General features: G+C 36.7%; 2 protein-coding genes across 6 annotated transcripts; one reads left to right on the top strand and one right to left on the bottom strand.

Annotated features, from left to right (window-relative positions):
• Nucleotides 1-1,218: 1,218 nt before the first annotated feature.
• Nucleotides 1,219-5,882, bottom strand: LOC135477641 (protein FAM241B-like). The gene is made up of 2 exons (XM_064757815.1): nucleotides 5,529-5,882; nucleotides 1,219-1,581 (listed from the first exon to the last, which is right to left on the bottom strand). The coding sequence occupies exons 1-2, from the start codon at nucleotides 5,628-5,630 to the stop codon at nucleotides 1,219-1,221; spliced, it is 465 nt and encodes a 154-aa protein (XP_064613885.1). The 5' UTR covers nucleotides 5,631-5,882.
• A 1,379-nt stretch (nucleotides 5,883-7,261) lies between these two features.
• Nucleotides 7,262-22,106, top strand: LOC135471385 (annexin A7-like). Of its 5 annotated transcripts, XM_064750617.1 has the most exons (17): nucleotides 7,280-7,397; nucleotides 7,707-7,803; nucleotides 8,256-8,276; nucleotides 8,605-8,878; nucleotides 9,642-9,703; nucleotides 10,176-10,384; nucleotides 12,440-12,478; nucleotides 13,958-14,040; nucleotides 15,493-15,631; nucleotides 16,376-16,470; nucleotides 17,119-17,232; nucleotides 17,500-17,590; nucleotides 17,965-18,044; nucleotides 18,351-18,563; nucleotides 20,839-20,914; nucleotides 21,257-21,369; nucleotides 21,663-22,106. In XM_064750617.1, exons 6-17 carry the CDS (start codon nucleotides 10,354-10,356, stop codon nucleotides 21,783-21,785), a joined length of 1,197 nt encoding a protein of 398 aa, XP_064606687.1. In that variant the 5' UTR covers nucleotides 7,280-7,397; nucleotides 7,707-7,803; nucleotides 8,256-8,276; nucleotides 8,605-8,878; nucleotides 9,642-9,703; nucleotides 10,176-10,353; the 3' UTR covers nucleotides 21,786-22,106. The 5 variants fall into 5 exon arrangements, with proteins under 5 accessions (XP_064606671.1, XP_064606687.1, XP_064606695.1 ...); XM_064750625.1 differs by lacking the exon at nucleotides 8,256-8,276; XM_064750609.1 differs by having other exon boundaries at nucleotides 7,707-8,878.
• The last annotated feature ends 198 nt before the right edge of the window (nucleotides 22,107-22,304 follow it).

Genomic DNA, 22,304 nt, shown 5'->3' with positions numbered 1-22,304 from the left:
GATTGAATCCAATGGACGTTTACCTCTCAGACTATCAAGTTTTTATTGTTTTGCGTCCTGAATTGATTTCTTTTCTTTTAAGAATTTATTCATAAGTAAATTTTGCACATTGTATTTCTGGTGTATGTGATCTAACAGTTTACAGCTTATAATAACTTTTATCCTTTAACACTATCTTCCCTCTTTACAGCTCTACTGGTTTCTCTATACTCGCGTAATGCACTGAGCATACATTTACTTGAGTGGCCAATGTTCTTCAAAATACTCTCGGATGTTCACCCATGTGACATAATCATAAGAATGGTTTCCTGAAGGTAGTAACAGACCACAAGAACAAGGTGTGCATTTTCTATTACATCACAGTCTAATATTACTAATACTTAATAACAAATGTACATGTCGTGTATATGCATCTATGTATATATGCCTGTTAGGCAAATGACCTAAAATTTCGCAACAAAAATTGCATTTTTACCGGCAAATATCATCAGATATGACGTTTGGTGCTGAAACTTTGGCAATAGGATTTTATCCAACCTGCCAAACCTCAAAACACCTTTCTAAGGTCAACAGAACTTTCATAATCTGGCAAAATGTACAACTTTAACAGTCATGAATGAGATTTTAGGTCATTTCATTTAGGTAACTGAAATAATAGTTGTCTGAAGTTTTATCTTGTGCATATTATATCCATATATTGTTATACATATTCATGTAACAAATATAATATTCCACCAAAAGCAAGTCTTGTGTGTGAACAAATCTGATAAGACTAAAGCAGGATTTATTCCATAAATATGTGTATGTATGAATCAACATTTCACATTCAATTTGACACTTTGTTGTAGTATCTATCACAACTAAGAGGCATCAGATCACAAGGTAGCCAATATCATTGGGAACTCTGCAAGGTGCATGAATTCTTCTACATGCCTTGATAGTTGTATCACTTAGACCCCGCAGAAGTCATCTGCCTATCAGAAAATCTCACCTTAAATAAGATGGCAAAAAATTAAAGCAGTCATTTCAGCCACTTCACAATATGTCATGCACAACAGGAATGATTCCTTGTACTTATACAAAAATAGATCAAATGTACAGAACAGAACAGACCAGCTGATCTTCCAAAAATGTAATGTAACAAATGGAGATCCAATAAACCTGTTCTTTCCTCGAAGTTAACAATAACAAGATATAAAACCCATTGTCAGTGGCAATTCATGAACGCCCAAGCCTTTGCCCTCTACCTCCAGGTCCCCCTGATGGGCCCCTCCTTGAGGAAGTGTCCGTATTTTCACCGTCGTGTCCTCCTCCAAACCATTGACCAAATCCCTGTCCACCAGCCTGTGAACTCCACTGGCACACAGCAAATAGTACAGCAGCAAACAGTAAGCCCTTGATTCCCATAAGCAGTCCTGCCAGGATAAAGCCTACAGATACTATGGGCTCAACTGCGTACGGTCCAATATTCCAGCGAGGGATTCCAGCGGCCAACAGTCTCTGATTGAGGGAATCAAAAATTGACACAGTTTGTCCTCCCTGATACATTCCCTGTGGCTGCTCATTATGCTGGACAAATCCCTGTGAAAGAAAATGAAATTTTTCCTTACAGATTGTCAAAAGAAAGTTGTTTGGGCAACTTAATTTCAAAATAAGTGTACATGTAGGTTAACAGAAATTTTTATGGCTTTTTCGCAGTGGTCCACTGACACACTGGCCCAATGTCTTTGAACTATGGGTAAAACAAATAATACAGCAACATATACAAGTACTTAATGGAGAAGAAAACAAGGAAATGATGTCAAAATCCGATGAAAGAGAATCCAAACTTATCTGCAAATATGGTCTTTAATAGTTAGGGATCATCAGAACGGGATACCTTTTGTATTCGTTCTGTTTTGTCTTATTTTTTTCAGCAAATTTTAGATCAGAATTTCTCTAACACCCTTCAACATACAGGTCCCAAATTTGGCTCATATTATTTGTCAGATACTCTCCAGGTTTATTTTTTAAACTTTTTTTCTAGGTCACGTGGTTTGGCTGCCATATTGGATTTTGTTTGAAACCTTTGAAAATCTTCTTCTCAAGAACCACTGAGCTGATTGTTTTGAAATTTGATATGCAGGTAGACGGTTGGTAGTTACAATAAGTTTGCAAAAATCGTTGACTTCCGTGAAACCTTTGGAAGCTCGCCATTGGTCAAAGTTGTGACATTACAAAAAGTTTTGAAACTTTTTGAAACATTCTGGTGTATTTTGAGCTGCTGATTCTGAATCTGCTTTTAGTTTTTGCATATCTTTGTAACTTTCTGAGATATAGTCAAAAAACTAAATTTAGGTATGTAGTTTCAATGACCTGTAACTCGAGAACTAGGGGAGCTAGAAATGTGTAACTTGCACCAGATTGTAGCCCAAGACATGCTCTTTTAGTACTGTGTGAACGGATTTGAGCTACGGTCAATAGTTTTCTCGCTAGAAGCATTTAAATAACAACACCGTTTTTTGTTTAGAAAAAGATGCTAATCCTATTGCTTTAACACAGAGTTAAAAGGGAGCTGGACTGGGTTTATAGTATTTCACCTGAGGCTTTCCGCTACATTGTCTGTGATTTCCAGAAACGTTTGTGCGATGATATACAGCTATGCTGTCCTGCATTTGATGGCATAGAATGATAACTACAACAGCAAACAATGTGGACCTCTAAAAGTTAGCTTTGTTTCGCGCACACCTTGTGTTCTTTACTGTACGCCAGCGAGGCCACGGTGATTGACAGATATCAACATGTGCCGTGGTCTAGGTGTTCGCTTTCTGTTACCCCGGCCGTGTATTATTGGGTCAGGAAAACATCCTCGATCCATTCCAGGATCCCGGCCTAGGATCTGTTTGCAGATCCATTCTAGTCTTTTTATTATTATTATTTTTTTTTTTGGCAAGAGAAATGGGTATTTGAAAATGTTTCAAATGTCTAATAAATTTCATTGAATGTATATTTGTTGTCTATACAGATAACATATGCATTTTATCTGAATTATGATAATATTTGTGAATATATTAAAAATATAAATATGCTCATAGTCCTGGTTGAACATATTTATCAGCAGATAAGACCAAATTCTAGTGCAAATATATTTACTGAACATGTGTTACGTCCTGATTTATGACATTATTACACAAAGACTATATACCAAAAGGTGGTCATAAATACCTGCCATGCAAAAATTATTTTCAGGTGTCCCTTTAAAAAAAATATAAAAAATATCGAAGACCACATTTTCCCCTAACTTTTCGCACTCTTTCATCAGAACTTTATGTAATTTATATGTATTCTCCACCTTTAACATTTGCCATACACTAAAAGATCAGTTATAATTAGTTGATTGGTGTTATAAGGTGCATTTCAATATATTTCACATATACGAAAGTAATCAGGTGACAAAACTACCACACAGATGACCACCAACCCTCCAAGATCCAGCCATGGCTGAGCCAGCAGAAAAACGATTCACACATGCAGTTTTCCACTTATACAGTGAATGCATGGCTGCTAGCTTTATGGGTGGTAAAAAGTGGAGTAAACTCACAGACTGTCCCTTGTGACATATGCCCTATTGGTGGAAGGCAAGCCAATGCGCCATCCACAGACCACTTACATAACCATCATGGCCCTGAGAACAATGAGAACCGGTGATCCAAGAACAATTCCTTTTTGACAATATGACAACACTCCCATCTTTTCTGGGCACCTAATGGCTGAAGGGCAACCACCTTAACTATTCAGCCATGACCCGGTCCCAGGTTTACATACACTCATGTTCCCATTCGTTGCAGCATGAACTGAAGCATGGTGATGTATGGACACAAAATGGAGCTTTGCAACATTACCTACACATAACACTACTATGGTGATGTCTAGGCTAAAGGAGTACAACAAAAGTCAATCAGCACTCTGATGCAGAAGTTTAGAGTAATTATGTTTCACTCAATTATCTCTTTAGTTGTGTCATTTACCTGTGTGGAAGGCAATTCAAACTGAAATTAGAAAGGCATAAACATAACCAAAGGATGTCCAAGTCTTTTTTTGACTTTATATTTATGTATAAAAATGTGGTTAAATATTCACTTTTTTCTCTCTTAAAAATCTCTCCAAGGAGTAGCTATGGACAATTTGACTGCAGCAAAAAACCCTTAAGGGATGAACTGATGAACATATCATATGTGAAATCCACCATTCTCTGACAGTCATAATACTAAAGGCTGAAAGGATCCATTTCTTCTTAAAATCAAGCATCTCTGCCTACTCAAAGTGATTTGTAAAGATAAATTTGCACTGCTTGTTTGAATGGTGTATAACACAGTTTACACCAACATTATTTTGGTCATGTCACATTGATGTCTCTTTTTCGCAGACTCTAGCCATTGCTAATATTGCTACATTACTTGAATGCCATTCATCATACTGACACCAGGCCGACCTTGGCTCTATACGGTATTGGAGCTATATTTACGTACGAAAGTATGTTTGTAAATTTGTATGTGCACAGTCCCATATAGCTGGGCCAGGCCAGTACTTGTTTTGTTCCTGCTCTGCTGAGTGCCAGGACATGTAGTGCAAAGATTACTGATGTTAAAGTCTTAGGTACAACATGATTCAGAATTGAATCCCCGATCTACCATTTACCAATTAGATGCTCTATCCACTGTCGCCAATGAGAAATATTATGAAATACATCTTTACACCTAACTAAAATATATGATGGCTGATAAGGGTCACAGTATGCCTCCAGTTATATCAAGGCAATGAAGATTGGCATTACTAGAGGCACACTGTGACCCTTATTGGCCATCATAGAAACATGCAAGTCATGTATGTATGTGCCAGCCTACATGGACACAGATAGTTCTCGATCCATCAGCACATGTCTACAAACACAGCTACCACAAAGGCACTCTTAACTACCAGTAGCCCAATTTCGTCTCTCAACAAATACTATATGTGTTGAGAGACCAGACTAGACAACGGATAGACAAGCCGGTCTAAGTTTAGCAGCTTGAAAATGGCTAAAAGTAGATAAAAAATTACACACAGCAGGCCAATTTACTGAAATGACCTGCTAAAAAGAAAAAAATAGCAGGCCAAACATCATTTTCAGTAAAATGTCATGTGTTGGTGTTACAAAGAAAAACTATTTTCAACAAAATCGCTTTGAGCATAAATAGTTATCTTTGAGAATTTAGGAAAAATAAGCATACCACTGTGACTTCATGTCATTAGTGTGTTTCTATAAAATAGCAGATTCGATGGAATAGGTACCGTAACAGGTCATTTCGTATTTGGCCTGCGGTTGTGTTGAATAACGTAAAGTATAGTAGATGGTAATGGGACATGTCACAAAACGAGCTCTTGTATGAGCTCTGGCGAGAAATAAGTTCTGTCAGTGCTGTTACAATGCCGGGCTATGGCCGACAAATAGTGTATCGTTTGACATATTGAACTGCTGTCAGTAACAGATACGATCGATTTACACCCACCTGCCTAGGCCTGTCATTCCGCTGGTTTCCTCTGTTTCGTGAGCCTTGGGCTCTGGGGTCGTCATCTTGGACGATTTCCCCGCTTGACAATATTTTAACCATGCTGGCAAACACCGCAGAAAACTTAAAACTAGATGGTTGTGGTTTTACTCATAAGAACGAAGATTGGGTACACAATAAGCTCGTTCATGCACTTCCTACAAAATCAGTAAAAGAGAATGACGGTGTGTCGTGATTAAATATTACTCAACCTACGCAGACATATCGACAATTCGCAAACCACTTAACCTACGTCCAATGGAAAGTTAAGCGATGTGCTTATTTTCTGATCTGTGAGTTGTACACGTCGATGAAAAATTCTAAGCGAGTTCACGAATGTAGTGGCGCGTTTAGTCAATGGAAGGGAGACAACCTATATCAGTGGCGATCTATCTTTTGTGACAATCGCACCTTCACGTGGTCATGTGTACCTGATACAGAAGAGCAATCAACGAAAATTGTGTCACGTCACAATATTCCAAATGGTATTAAACGCATCAAATTTGAACTTGAGTCCTAACCTTGTTTTTCTTTATGTATCTAATCTGGAACTAATATAACAAATGTTATATTTATAGTTCCAGATCTAATCAGCAAGATTTAATTGAGAGCAGCTATATGTGCATTAGCATAGAGGTCTTCTGCTCCTAAGAAACTAGATCACTTTATTCTAAGACTAGTATCATCCATTGGAGTGGGGGACAACAAAAGTTACATATTCATTAAGTCAACAATATGTTAAATGTACCTCCATATTTTATATTTATGACATTCATTCGGTCAGTATTTTATTTATTTATTTGATTGGTGTTTTACGCCGTACTCAAGAATATTTCACTTACACGACGGTGGCCAGCATTATGGTGGGTGGAAGCCGGGCAGAGTCCGGGGGAAACCCACGGACTTCCGCAGGTTGCTACCAGACCTTCCCACGTACGGCCGGAGAGGAAGCCAGCATTAGCTGGACTTGAACTCACAGCGACCACATTGGTGAGAAACTACTGGATCATCACGCTGCACTAGCGCGCTAACCAACTGAGCCACGGAGGCCCCCATTCGGTCAGTAGACGACAAGGTAAATATCAGAACGTTAAATAAGGAGGGAGCTCACTTATCTCAGTGAATTACTTATCCATGAGAATAAGGTGATATATTACAAAATAACATAAACTTAAGGAGATAAATCAATATACATATATATAAGCCAAAGGATGGACACGGTTTAGTCATCAAAATCAAAGGAATGCTTCATAAAACATGAAAACTGCAACGCATGGAAAATGGATGAATTTTGATCTATTTTATTTATTTATTTGACTAGTGTTTGGCGCCGTACCCAAGAATGTTTCACTTATACGACGGCGGCCAGCATTATGGTGGGAGGAAACTGGACAGAGCTTAATGAAAATCCACGACCATCAGAAGGTTTTAATGAATTTTGAAGATTTAATAAACCGTACTTAGTAGAAATGATACACATATTTCCGTATGTTTTGTCAGAATATGACATTATTTGTATCTCCTGTTAACGAGTTTAACTTGGTCTCCTCTCAAAATTATTGGAGCTGTGAAGCTGATAAGAGTCGGCAATTTCATCCAAAGAAGCCAGTTGACATGTCGATCATTCACAACAGCGCTTCCCGCGACACAATGTGATTGGTTAAGGGTGTAACGTGACCTAGAGGTCACATAGTTTCGTGTCAAGTGGCTCATCGAACACGAATGTTGAAAACTTTGTCGATACCTCGGCCCAGTCACTTAAAGTTTGTATTGCCCGTCCCAACTTTAGATAACTAGCCAGCAGATTTGTTTATCATATCGGGGTATAAGGTAAGTACAGGCATGTTTCTTTACGTTTAGCTCACATGCACATCTCTGGAAGTCATTTTACGTATTCTTGGGTTTAAAATATCTTAATCCCAGCCGGCAGGAAATGTGTACAAAACCACTGCCACACACAGTCAGAAAGTGTTTGGCACCTACATGGGACTATTTGTGTCCAGAGAGTATACATGTGCATGGTATTTTACATGAGTATATGTCGACTGAATATGTGTATATACCAAGTAAATAATGTTTCAGCTTTGTTGACACACTCGCTTTTGTCATCATATTCACAAACTTCAATTTTATATAAAGATTGAACACCATGTCAGACGAAGAGAGAAAGTCTAGTCCCGAGGACGAGCAAAGCTCCAGTGAGAGTTCTTCAGACAGTTCAGAAGACGAACATGAGGTATATACGTACAACATCAACTCTGACACGGATTACTATATACTACAGTCATAGTCTTATTATCCATAAAGGCTTTACAAGATTAAGAAATGTGGACACGAATTTATACATAATTGCTATAATATATCTTCATCTAAATGCATATTGCAAAAAAGTTTATTAATGTTACAGTACATTATCAATTTTTATATACAAAATAGAAGAATCTTTATTTTATTTGCAACTCATAATATGCGTCATAGCTAGGCGTTCCTTTAATTTTGTTAATATGTAGCATAATTTCAAGGCAGTTGTAACAAGCTATATAATAGGTAGAATATTTGTTTCTGTTCTAATATTCACATGATTCATGCTTTAGCTACAGGAATATAATTTTATGCTCCTGATTTATTCATTTCTGGATTTTTGTTCTAATGATATACAAGTTAATTTACCTGTGTTAATTATTTCAGGGTGAGTTGCAGAATCTTCGGGTGAGGAGAACTATGTGTCTTGTAACTTGAATATGAAGTCTGTATATCAAGGTGTTAGATCTTGTCCATGGAAACATGTCTATGAACATCCAATTCACAGATGTGCTCAGAGATGCAAATCAAAAACAATGCAAAAATGCCTTTTTGTCTTCATCACACAATCTTGAATCTCCTGCATGACATTTTCATTTGGCCAGTATAATTATAAACCATTGAAAAACTTTAAAATGTGGACGGTAAAGTTTTGCCATAGTGAATATCCTGTTGAATGAATAATTGATTTATTCCAGATGAAATCAGTAACATGGATATGTTTGTTGTGTTTCAGAGTTGCACACCAGTATCTCCTGTGCCTTCAGCTGGAAGGCTTCACACCCCTTGTACTAACCTGCCTCTATCTCCATACCCTGATCCATTACCCCCTGCTTCTTACCCTAACACACCTTACCCAGGTAGTTACCCCTCTGCAACTTTACCCACATGTGCTAACTCTTACCCTCCCTCATCCTACCCTTTGCCGTGTTATCCAGCCACAGATTACCTCAGTGTCTCTGAGCTACCTACAGGTTACCCAACAGCTACCTATGGGTCTTATCCAACAGGCAAGTTCATACTAGTACAGTTATTGTGAATGTAAACTTTTAAACCTGGTGATATACATGATTCTGAATAAAACCATTATTCACCAATGTATATACTACAACCATATCCACCGCCTCAAGTTATATTGTATGGTAGCAGAATCCTCTGTGTAATGACCTATAGGCCTATGACCTATGCGTGATGACCTATAGGATGGTAGAATATGCAGCCATCATCTGTGTAAGGCTGCTAAGTGGCTATAAGAATAGCCTTACAGAGTACAATTGTAGCTATTGTTTGTCTAGTGTTATTCTGTGATCACAATCTTTGAGCTATCATATATTCTGTGGCTAAACTCCTGTCATATAGTATCAGATTTAAATGGGAGTTGAATGGGATTGTCAGAATAATGTCCAATCAGGACCTAATTAGCATGTACTTAAGGTATGTAGGGTACTCAAGATCAGGTTGTAGGGATTTCAAGATGTGAAAGAAACCCCACAGATTTTACAGTGTTTCAGGTGTTTGCACGGAAAATTTTCAGCAGTAACAAGCAGCCCTGTATGTCACTCTGTCAGTCAAAGTTTTCACATCCTGTCATTTAACTTGGGCTATTTATGTACTTAACAGGTAAGGATTCCCAAGTCAACATTGGATTGTGACAAGTATTGCAAATTTGTACTTGTGCAGTGTTTATATTTGATCAGTGACTTCTGATATTATAACATTGATTTGTATGTCTTGCAGGCAGAAATGCCTAATCCATGGTCATATGTTTTGCAGGATTGAAGTCTAACCCAGGCTCACCAAGTGACACAAACAGTGTTCAAAAGTAAATTGAATAGGTATGTGGACATGTATATGCATTTGTTGTGGAGTACACATTTTTAGTAGACATTTAATAATTAAATTTTAAGCAAATAAAAACAACATTAAACTTATTCCAGCCCTTTTCATTGCACCTGTCACAATTTTAAGATGGATTTATTAACTTTTTTATGGAAAGGAGACATATATTTTAGTCCAGTGACATGGTACTGATACGATGTAGAACCTTGAGGCAATGTATGTCAGAAAGTGATTGTAGCGCAATGTCTGCATTGTCACAACGTATCAGTTTCAGCTGTAAGGTCACACTGTCTTTGATGTGACATCATATTGATGAGCTGGAAAAGGAACAGTTTACATCAATAATCTAGTCCTGCTACTGATGTTTGCTAAGTCACCAGTGTTATTTAAGTTTTAATACATCTATGTTAAAAACCATGCTATTCATAGGACTGCCATTCTTATTCTTCTATTTTCTGTTCCTTTCAGACCTCGAAAACAATATATCCTTGTATTCCAACAGCCCAGTACATCTACTCATTAAGCATGCATACTGCATGTCAGCTGAGGCCTCTCTGTCAGCATGTAAAATCTTGTCCCTGATGCTAATGGTGGTGGACCTGGGAATTACCTGTACAACTGAGTGAATGGGTTAAATTCTGGCTGTATGTTCAACACACGTACTTTATTAACACAGGGTCAGGAACTGTCCCCATTTAGACCTATACCCATCTTAGCCTACCTTTTTCTTCTACTTTTTGGACTGTTCTTTTATGCATGGTTTTCAGTTGTCAGTGTGACAAACCTTACGTTATTGTTTGGCTTTCATTTACCTTAAAACAAAGCATATGTTGTTTGCCATGCATATTAAATAAAAAAAGTAGTGATATGATAATTCTCAGTGCAGTGAGTTTCACATTTGTGCTTACAGCAATTCTTCAGGTCTTCGCAGCCAGTATTTTGAAACATTCTCAGAGAATTATGTTGAGCAGTGAACTAATTTACTCAGTTCTACGAAGACTGCACCTTTAGTGGCACAAACAAATCTTTAAGCATCATTTTGGTAATAATTGTATGCTTAAATTCGACTGGAAAAAGTTCTTGGTTTTTGAAAAGGTTGAAGATTGCAGTAGTAACAACATTAAGACGTCTGTAAATTAGAAGATGTTCGGTTCATCTATAACAAGGTCTTTGTTTATATCATTGTTAGTGGAGGAAGTGTTATAGTTCTGTCTTCCGGTGTGACACTTCTAAACTTCTTCATACTACATACATAGTTGCTTACTTTGTGTGATATACATGTTATAGTTGGGGGTGGTATTTCCTATGTTAATCTGTGAATAGTTAATGACATGGTGGTGGTTTAGAGAATATGGCTTCTATAATAATAAGCCCTCACATGAGTTCACATACACATGTACTTGCATGTGTGTTAATACAGAATTCTTACTTGATGTATACTGGTATTTAGTACACATGTATGTAGCGAGCAACATAAGTAAGTTAAGCTATCAGAATACTTTCATTGGTGATTTTTATTGATAGTAGTGCTGATGGAATATATTTTATTGATATGCATGCTATGTGCTTCTTTCTGAATCTGACTGCATAAAATATTTTGAGTGCTTTTGGATATATAAAATTGAGTGACCCAGTGTATGTTTAGTACATTGTGGATATGGTTTGACTTCATTTGTGCCCTGTTGGTTCAGTTTAAATGCATGAATATACATGTATACAGAGAGCAACTACATGTATTTTGTACTTTTTATTGTTTTAATCTCTTTAATATATAAAAGTTTTTATGTTCATTAAATCTTCATTCGTAGTTTCTTGGAAATAACTTGACTAAATCAAATATCCTCAAATCTGCTAAAGATATCTTCCCATTTTGGCTGAGTCCTTGAAATGGATTAGTGAAATTACCTGGTATATTTCAAAATTGTATGATAATTCTGTTGGGCTAATTGAATTAGTTTTCTAAAACTCTTTACTTTACCTGCATTTGTAAGCTGCAGCCAGTGTATTGACATTGATCTGACCTTACCAGAACTTACTTATTTAACCTGCCGATACAATATGCATTTTGCCGTATTCTGAGTGTAGTTTATACAGTCTGTCAAAATTGGCACATTTGTTGGGCTCTTTCAAAACTGGCTGATTTGTCGAGTCTACAGTGAGGCCTATTCATTGGTATATACTTGTTTCAGTGCGTTGTATTTAGATTATCTACATTATGTGAAGCTAGATAAACGTATTTGTTACAATGTGATGTATGATGCATGCTGTGTATTCAGCCATATTAATCAGTTTACAAATAGTTTTGTTTGTTCAATTTGTTCTTGCCTAAAACCGTATTTTATGTTTTCAAAAATGAGAAACTTTTCATGTTGCAGTGCTATTGAAAATATAAATATCTTCATGTTTACTAGTATTGTTTTCAAGTTGTTTCTGGTGTTTCGGCTTTATTAAGGACCATTTTCTGTGTGTAGTAGAGGACAAATAGTGTTTGCTTTTGAAGCTGTATCTAAATTTCTCAAATTTATCAAATATTTAAAATTTTTCAGTTGGTAAAATATCTTTTAATTTACTATGGAATGTGTGCTTGTGTGTGCAAATATTTGAAATGATCTAGATAAATAATGAATAGAAGTGATCAGAATCAGGGATGTTAACTGCTCTCAGTCTGAATTACAGCAGTCAGTAAATACACATGCATATGTACATTTATATTCAATTTTAATATTATATAGAGAAAAAAGATGAAGAGGAAAAGCCTGAACCAGAACCAGGTAATGTCAACAATCTTATACTAATATACCAGAGATGGGTAATGTCAACAATGTTACTGAAATACCAGAACCAGGTAATGTCAACAATGTTACTGAAATACCAGAACCAGGTAATGTCAACAATGTTATTAAAATACAAGAACCAGGTAATGTCAATAATGTTATTGAAATACCAGAACCAGGTAATGTCAACAATGTTACTGAAATACCAGACTCAGGTAATGTCAACAGTGTTACTGAAATACCAGAGATGGGTAATGTCAACAGTGTTACTGAAATACGGGAGATGGGTAATGTCAACAATCTTATACTGATATACCAGAGCCAAGTAATGTCAACAATGTTATTAAAATACAAGAACCAGGTAATGTCAATAATGTTATTGAAATACCAGAACTAGGTAATGTCAACAATGTTACTAAAATACCAGACCCAGGTAATGTCAACAGTGTTACTGAAATACCAGAGATGGGTAATGTCAACAATCTTACTGAATTATGGGAGATGGGTAATGTCAAAAATCTTATACTGGTATACCAGAGCCAGGTAATGTCAACAATCTTATTGAAATACCAGAGATGGGTAATGTCAACAATCTTACTGAAATAACAAGAGCCAGGTAATGTCAACAATCTTACTGATATTCCACAGCCAGGTAATGTCAACAATCTTTCTGACATACCAAAGCCAGGTAATGTCAACAATATTACTGATATTCTAGAGCCAGGTAATGTCAACAGTCTTACTGAAATACCAGAGATGGGTAATATGGGAGCTACAAATGTAGGTAATGTCAGCAGTAATACTGATACACCAGGGCTGGTTAATATCAACAGTCTTACTGATATTCCAGAACCAGGTAATGTCAACAATCTTACTGATTTACCAGTGACAGGTAATGATGGCTGTAATACTAATATACCAGAACCAGGTAATGTCGACAATGACACTGATATACCAGGGCCAGGTAATGTGAGCTGCAATACTGATATATCAGAACCAGGTAATGTCAACAATCTTACTGATGTCCCAGAACCAGTGACAGGTAATGATGGCTGAAATACTGATATACCAGAATCATGTAATGTCAACAATGACCCTGATCTACTAGAGTCAGGTAATGTCAGATTTCTTGCTGATAGATGGGAGCTAGGTAATCGGAGCAGTAATACTAATATATAGAGCCAGGTAATGTCAACAGTCTTACTAATATACCAGAGGCAGGTAATGTTAACAGTCTTGGAATTATGTTGCATGCAATCAAAGTTGAAGGGCTGAAGTTATTGTTTGTATATTTATTATGAATTTCTACATAGCTTCATTTATCTGGAGATCTGGAGAACATGAGATGCTTCTCTCACTCTCCATACGAAAAATTACATGATAATAGGAATTTCAGTGGAACTCCCAAACCCTCAGTATAAACTTGTGAATCGGCTGGAGAACACATAGCCTGTGTGTTATCTGTTATGATTACAGAGAAGGAAGAGTCTGCTGAGCCAGAAGAGGATCATGACAAACCTAAGGAGGAACATGGAGATGGAGGCGGGGATAAGCACAAGGTGAGCAGTTAGGGATGGGGATAAAAACGAGTCAGCAATTAGTGATCGGGATGAACACAAGTCAGCAGTTAGGGATGGGGATAATCACGAGTGAGCAGTTAGGAATGGGGATAAACACGAGTCAGCAGTTAGGGATGGGGATAAAATCGAGTCAGCAGTTAGGGATGGGGATAATCACGAGTGAGCAGTTAGGAATGGGGATTAACACGAGTCAGCAGTTAGGGATGGGGATAAAATCGAGTCAGCAGTTAGGGATGGGGTGAGCAGTCGGGGATGTGGATGAACACGGGGTGAACAGCAAAGAATGGGGTTGAATACAAGATGAAGAGAGTAAACAGTCAGGCGTGGGGTTGAAAACTTGGTGATCAGTCAGAGAAGGGTTAAGTGATATATAAGCCATGGCACTCTCGGATATAACAATGTATAAAGAGATCAGTTTGAAGACAAATTTGGCAAATGGCCCATGTTAACACTATCGTAGTAATAAAAATGACCCTTTCACTTTGATCATTTTGTGACATGGCTCTAGCCAGATGGCTCTGAGTTTAAGTCCAGCTCATGATGTTTTCCTCTATGGCTGTATATGGAAAGGTTTTCCAGCAACCTGTGGATGGTCATTGGTTTTCCCCAGGTACACACCATGCATAATGCTGGCAGCCGTCTTATAAGTGAAACATTCTTGAGTACTGTGTAAAACATAAAATCAAATAAATATATAATTGTGTTTGAAAGCTGAAATTGATGGTATATTAAACTCATGAGTTCAGACCAACATCTCAACTGATTTATGAGAGAAAAAAAAAATGTAATAGTTATTTGGCCTGGGTCAGCTATACCCAGTACTGAGCTCTACTGCATGCCGTAGACCTGAAATGTAAGCAGCTGTGTCAAACAATGAATCAGATTTATGAGTTAAGATTAATAAACAATGTATTCAAGATGAGGCTCAAATGTTGATCATGTGTGCTTCAGAAGCATAAAAATTCAGACTAGTAGTGTCTGATTAAAATGATTGTATACTGTTTTAGCGTTCATTAATTTTTTTTGTCTCCCATAATCCAATTTTACATCATACCTGATCTCATATACTTGGAAATCAACATTTTATTTGGTGTACATGACGTAAACCTATCAGACATTGTGTTGCAATTAAACTGAATCTATTAAGAATCATGATGGTATCGTTGTGTCATTTCTTATTTAATATTGTAGATATATTTTAATATTAACTGTGCAGTCTGCTGGCAGGAGTAATCTACTCATATTTTAATTTCAACTGATTGAACAGTCATTACTGTACAGGTATGCTTATACATGTAATGTCAGAAAACAGAAATGATACAGAGAATATTACTAATTAATTATGCATGGATTCATTTATAAATATTAGTTTGCAGTGGTACAATCTTATGTTAAATAACTAAAGATCATAATGGTACGGTAACATTATAGGTAGAGGATATAGATGAGGGTATCTCTAAGATGATGAAGTATGGGACTGCTGAGGTGTTTAAAGGCACCATTTACCCTCGTGAGGATTTTTCTGCTGAATCTGCTGCTGAGACGTTGGAAAATGCTATGTCAGGATTAGGTAAGATTATACCTGTCCGTGTTTTCATAATTTTAATGTCTATAGGATTGTGCATATATAATGATTTAGGATTTCATTTGCTAGGACACTTGAGGCATGGGCTCAAATCGGGCCTCTGGCAGGGAATTTGTAGTTTCTTGGTGACAATAATGCTTGATTGTCTTAATGGTTAGAGTCTCAGCCTCAGTCAGGAGACTGTGGTCATACCAAAGACTTTGAAAATGGTACTTGTTGCTGCCTCACTGAGACGTTAGAGCTAGGAAACAGGACTGGTTGGCCCGGTATCAGTATAATGTGACTGGATGGGGTGTCATGTCTGGTGTCTTCAGCATGAAACTTCATTGGTAGCAACACTTTGGTGACATGGACTGGCCCTGCCACAAGAAATGCACCTATACACCTAATGACTCATCACAGGAATGAAAAATTGTCAAGTAACTTGCCAGAGGTTGGTGGTTTGCTCCGAGCACTTCAGTTTACTCCACCCATAAAACTGACATTTCAAATCCTTGAGTGTGCTGCTAAACAGCAATCAGATGAATACATAAAATAAATATGTATGCAATGATTTTTAGAAAAGAAATGGGCCTTGATGTAAGCACTACCCTGACATATCAGAGATTCCTAAGCTACAGGTTAAGTCAGTGATACTTACATGTATGTCATGGAACACCAATCAGATAAAGAGAGCAGATAAATTGAACACAGCTAGTGAGATGGAATATCTGTTTGTGTGATTTGCAGGAACAGATGAACAGCCTATAATTGATGTTGCCTCTAACATCTCCAACTCCCAGAGGCAGGAGGTAGTTAAGGTGTACAAAACAATGTTTGGCAAGGTATGTTGCAGTAGATGTATTCTCACACTGAACTACTACTGTTGATAGGAATTTTGATCATTTATGTTTTGGCATCTGTAAAGATATGTTTTTTTCCCCTTCAAATTTTGGGTATTGGGCTAGACAATAAATGACCACATATTGCAGTAAATAATATTTGGGTATATTTTTTTCCAAACTCTGCCTGTGCCCCAGCCAATCAACTTTTGATTATGAAGCTTGCTGATTTGGCTGGATTTCTAAATCAGAGTGATTATTCGGTAGCTGGAAAAAGTTTTTATCCGGGCACTGATTGCTGTCCTCCCTTAGTAAACATAACCACACTACCAGGTACTGTGTTAAACCCCAATAAATAAATAGTGCATTTGCAAGTTGCTTAAAGTTATACTCAGTAATTTTTCACTTGTGGTAAAGTTTATGGGTGGAGACACAGACATCCTGACATGACATTGCATCTGAAGTTGCAAGAGCTTGAATTAACACCCAACATCAGCGTTATTGATGTCAGAAATAAATGTATAAAATGGAAAACCTGTAAGAAAAGAAGGATATGATTCACAGACATTTGGTCATAAAACCGAATTAAGTAATAAAAAATGTACATAGATTGTTTCCAAAAATTTGGCTGTATTGATTCTATTTTTTCAGGATTTGATAGAAGAGCTTTTGTCAGAGTTGACTGGTAATTTCGAGGAAGCCATCCTGGCATTATTTCAGCCAAGGACATATTATGATGCCTGGACGTTAAATAAAGCTATGTCGGTAAGTTTTCTCTAGCTTAGTTCTACAGTTCAGTATTAGTTATGATGCATATATTAAATTGATGAAGTTGAAGAATAATCTCCCAGAGAGTTTAATGGTGTAGATTAGCAGATGTTTGATACGTCTACAATGTATATAATATGTCATCTTCTTCCATGGATTGACCTGTTTCAAACAATTAAGGGAAAGTATAAAGCTTTAATTACTTGTACAATGTAAATGGTCTAGAAAAGAACATAATTGGTGAATTTGTTTCCATACTTGTAGGGTCCTGGAACAAAGGATATGGTTCTAATTGAACTGCTGTGCACACGTTCAAATGCTGAAATTCAGGAGATCTGTGAATGTTATGAAAAACGTAAGATTTTGAGCTGCAACAATAATCAAATACTGGATAACATCTGAGGATCTGGTTTTTATCCAGACCCTGGTATGACTCATTACTTTCCGTGTGGTTCAGGACATGTGAATTTTTCAGGGAAGAAAATCAGTTTACCCTACTCAGACATAAAAGAGATGATTACATGAAAAGTACCATTTACATGTGCGAGGTATTTATCTTAAATTTTGTTTACATCAGAGACCTGAACAATCAGATTATCAGCTGATTAGTGTGTTTAAGTAGTTGTACCAGTGTACATGTATATCTTTCATTTGCATACTTGTAGTGTGTAGTTTCAATTAAGAAAGTCTGTTTCGTTACTTTATATAAAAACATGTATTACCTTTCAGATTTTGAAAAAACTTTGGAGCAAGACATCTTGGATGACACTAGTGGTTATTTCAAAAGGCTTTTGGTATCCTGTCTTCAGGTTTGGTTTTAATACCTGATAGCTTGATTCAGTTCATACATTAATATAAAGTAATGTATAAAGTGTATATACATCCTCAGATATATATTGCATTCACCTATCATTTGTCAAATAGCTGAGATAAGATGAACTAACCATGCAGATTGTATAGGCAAGTTATATTGTCTGTCTCCCAACTAACAAGATCAGTATACAAAGATTGGGTGTATATTATATTTGTCTAATGAGAGCATGTTGGATTTGTACATTTTCTGGACAAGTTAACTGTAGTTGCCTTTGTGTGATGAATTATGCCCTGTTGATCAGGCTAACAGAGATGAGCTGACAGAAGAGGAGATGGAGCGAGTGTTGTCAGAGGGCCCAGGCTGTGTGATAGATGAGGGTAAGGCTAAGGAAGAGGCCGAGAAACTGTATCAGGCTGGGGAAGGGAAGATAGGCACAGAGGAGGACACCTTCCTACAGATCATGTCACTGCGCCACTTCTACCAGCTGAGGGCAACATTTGATGCCTACAAGGAGGTAGACACACATGCTTTTATAACTGTTGTTACTAGTTCCAAGAACTAGTTGTTGCTTCAGTCCCTGAACATTTCTGAATGTAACTTAGAATTGATAGTAAAGCTATCAAAGAGTTCGCCTGCAAGAGACACATGAATGCAAAATTTCAGCCCATTGTATTGCATTGCATAAACTGAAATCGTGAATTTGGTAATTTACGGTAATATGCTAACAGAGCATCAGCAATGGAACACTCCCTCTTGTGCCATTGTGCTTTATAGGCATGTAAAACATCAGGTGAATACATATGATAGTTTTTAAGATACCAACCCAAACATTTTGTTCAACAGTGATTCTAATACACAATACACTAAGTCAGGAATTCAGTAATTTACGGTATTTAATATGCACACACCCACTGAATGATGAATATTGTTCTCCACATGCGAGCGAACCTTGAGCTCAGTACATTTTGTTCAACACTGATTCTAACACATAGTAAACACCTAATAAGTCAGGAATTCAGTAATTTATGGTATTTAATATGCACACACCGACTGAATGATGAATATTGTATTCCACATGTGAGTGAACTTTGAGCTCAGTACAATGATGGAACATCTCCCTCAAGCTATTCTGCTCTACAAGTGTGCAATCCCTGAGCTCAATAAATGCAGTGCTTTTTGAGAAACCACCCCTAACATTTTGTTTAACATTGCTTTCTCTATTATTGGATGCGCTGCGGTCGCTCAGGGTACGACGTAAGCTAAGCCTGTACTTTTTAGAAGCAAGTTGAAAGTGTCAGTGTCATCCCCATTTGGCTTAATTTACATTACATGGAAATGATGCTACATGGCACAGACAACATACACTTTGACCCATTCGTGTTAATATATTCACTACCATGATATTACTGAAATACTGGCATTGTGGCATATAGCAACATTTCATTCAGTATATTTAATTTTTCTCTTGTACCATATGTGTTTGACCCTTGTACTATACATAATTTATTCTTGATTTCATACATGATTTACCCTTGTACCATACACAATACACCCATGTGCCATACATGATTTTTCTCTTGTATCACAAACGGTTCATCCTTGTACCACACATTATTCACCATTGTACCATGCATGATTTACTCTTATACCACACATGATGCACCCTTGCACCATGCACAATTCACCCTTTTTTGATTCACCCTTTTTTGATTCACCCTTGTACCACACATGCATCCTTGCACCATACATGATTTTCTCTTGTACCCCACATGATTCACCCCTGTTCTATACATGATTTTTTCCTGTACCATACATGTACAATTCATCCATGTACCAAACATGGTTCACCCTTGTACCATATATGATTCACCCTTGTACCATACATTATTCAGCATTGTACCATACATGATTTCCCCTTGAACCATATATGATTTACTCTTATTCCACACATAATTCACCCTTGTATCACACGATTTACTCTTGTATCATGCATAATTTACCCTTGTACACCACATAATTCGCCTTTGTCACACGATTCATCCTTGTACCACACATGATTTACCCTTGTACCACACATAATTCACCTTTATATCACACGATACACCCTTGTACCACAAATAATTCACCTGTGTATCACACGATTCACCCTTGTACCACACATGATTTACCCTTGTATCACACATAATTCACCCTTGTACCATACACGATTCACCCTTGTACCATACACGATTCATCCTTGTACCACACATGATTTACCCTTTTACCACACATAATTCACCCTTGTATCAGACATAATTTACCCTTGTATCAGACATAATTTACCCTTGTACCACACATGATTTACCCTTTTACCACACAATTCACCCTTGTATCACACATAATTTTCTCTTGTATCAGACATAATTTATCCTTGTATCACACATAATTTACCCTTGTACCACACAAACTTCACCTAAGTATCAACGATTCACCTTGTATCACACATAATTTACCCTTGTATCACACATAATTCACCTTTGTATCACACGATTCACTCTTGTACCACTCATGATTTACTATTGTATCACACATAATTTACCCTTGTACCACACATAATTCACTTTTGTATCACATGATTCACTCTTGTACCATGCACGATTCAACCTTGTACCACACATAATACACCCTTGTATCACACATAACTTACCCTTGTACCACACATAATTTACCCTTGTACCACACATAATTCACCTTTGTTTCTCACGATTCACCCTTGTACCACAGATAATTCACCCTTGTACATCATACAGGTATCTGGCAAAGACATCCTAGAGGCAGTGATAGGAGAGTTTACTGGTGATGAGGAGGATGGCTTCAAAGCTGTGGGTTAGTTTTACTTCACTGTACAGTAGTTAACGTCGGTCCTATAAAGTGTAATCCTATTGAGAACCTAGTGTAGGGAAACCAACATTTCAAATGTTCTATGAAATTTAGATTGATTATTTAATGTATTTGACTCAGGTAGCTTGTTATTGTGTTCTGTACTAATATAATTGAAAGTACAAGCAATGAAGTTTATAACAAAGTCATTTGTTTACAACTCAACATAAAACATGGAGATTTATTGTCTTCAGTAATTTCACTCTAAACAACTATGGAATTGATAATGATGTTGGGTTTGTGTAGTTTGATGAGATATCATTAATTCCTCAATGTCTACTGTTGCAGTAATGTGTGCTAGGAACAGGCCTGAGTATTTTGCTGACCGTCTGTACAATTCTATGAAGGGAGCGGGTACAGATGACTCAACATTGATCAGGGTGATTGTGTCAAGATCAGAGGTGAGTTTCTTCACATACAGCCAATGTCTGGAGTGGAATACTTAAAAGAAATTTTTAAATGTTGAACAGATCTTCTTTGTGGAAACATTTTATTATTGTGTCATTAAAAAAAAAACAGTTTTTGATTGTTGGGGTAATTGCTTATTTTATCAGTGATGCATACCATGACTTGAAAGCAACAGTAAATTCAACTGTTTGAATTGCTGTGGTTTGGGATGAACAAAGAATATCATTTGTATGAAAATAGACAATTATTTACAATGTTTGTTAAACTCTGATTGGTCATATTACAGATTGATTTACAGAACGTTAAGGAGGTGTTTGAGAAGAAGTATGGTAAAACACTGCTGTCTTTTGTTGAGGATGACACCTCAGGAGACTATAAGAGGTTACTGGCATCCATCGTAGGATCGTGAAATGTGCTATTGTTATGCAGGAAACTTCCTTTCACACTTTGCTGGCTTGTGAATCAAAGTGGCTTTCAGTATATTGTGACCCAAATGAGTAACATTTAAAAAATGTTTATTTTTTTCACAAATCTTTAAAGATGTTGGATTAAATGAAAAAGTAATGAATCTAAATAATCCTGATCTAATAATTTATAGTTCGCTGGATTAAGAAACAGCCTCATTTGCATAAATTATTCAACTTATATTTTTACAAGGGTTATATTTATTCAGACCTGCACTATATTTGCATGCTGTTATCTTTTTTGCAAGTTTCTTATGGAGCAATATATTTACTGAAATATGCAAGTGTTCTGTTTTTATTATATTGGTTGGGACCAACTATTTAGATTATCTCATACTGATGGTCTGATGAATGTGAGTATTTGCTATGCTGCATTTTTGTATTTTATTTACTATGTTACAAAGATGTGGCAATACTTTTTGAAAGCTGTTTCTGTGAGAGAAATGCATGAATGGTTTTTGAAG

The sequence above is a fragment of the Liolophura sinensis genome, chromosome 1 (assembly GCF_032854445.1).
Source record: "Liolophura sinensis isolate JHLJ2023 chromosome 1, CUHK_Ljap_v2, whole genome shotgun sequence".
Taxonomy (NCBI): Eukaryota; Metazoa; Mollusca; class Polyplacophora; order Chitonida; family Chitonidae; genus Liolophura; species Liolophura sinensis.
This window is presented reverse-complemented; position numbering and strand designations above follow the sequence as displayed.

Excerpts from the sequence above, each read along its gene's own strand:
- LOC135477641 (XM_064757815.1), bottom strand. The coding sequence starts at position 5,630 with ATGGTTAAAATATTGTCAAGCGGGGAAATCGTCCAAGATGACGACCCC. Across the intron at positions 1,582-5,528 it reads GGAATGACAGGCCTAGGCAG|GGATTTGTCCAGCATAATGA; the intron begins GTGGGTGTAAAT and ends TTTCTTTCACAG.
- LOC135471385 (XM_064750601.1), top strand. The coding sequence starts at position 7,717 with ATGTCAGACGAAGAGAGAAAGTCTAGTCCCGAGGACGAGCAAAGCTCC. Across the intron at positions 16,471-17,118 it reads ACAAAACAATGTTTGGCAAG|GATTTGATAGAAGAGCTTTT; the intron begins GTATGTTGCAGT and ends CTATTTTTTCAG. Across the intron at positions 20,915-21,256 it reads GGATGGCTTCAAAGCTGTGG|TAATGTGTGCTAGGAACAGG; the intron begins GTTAGTTTTACT and ends CTACTGTTGCAG.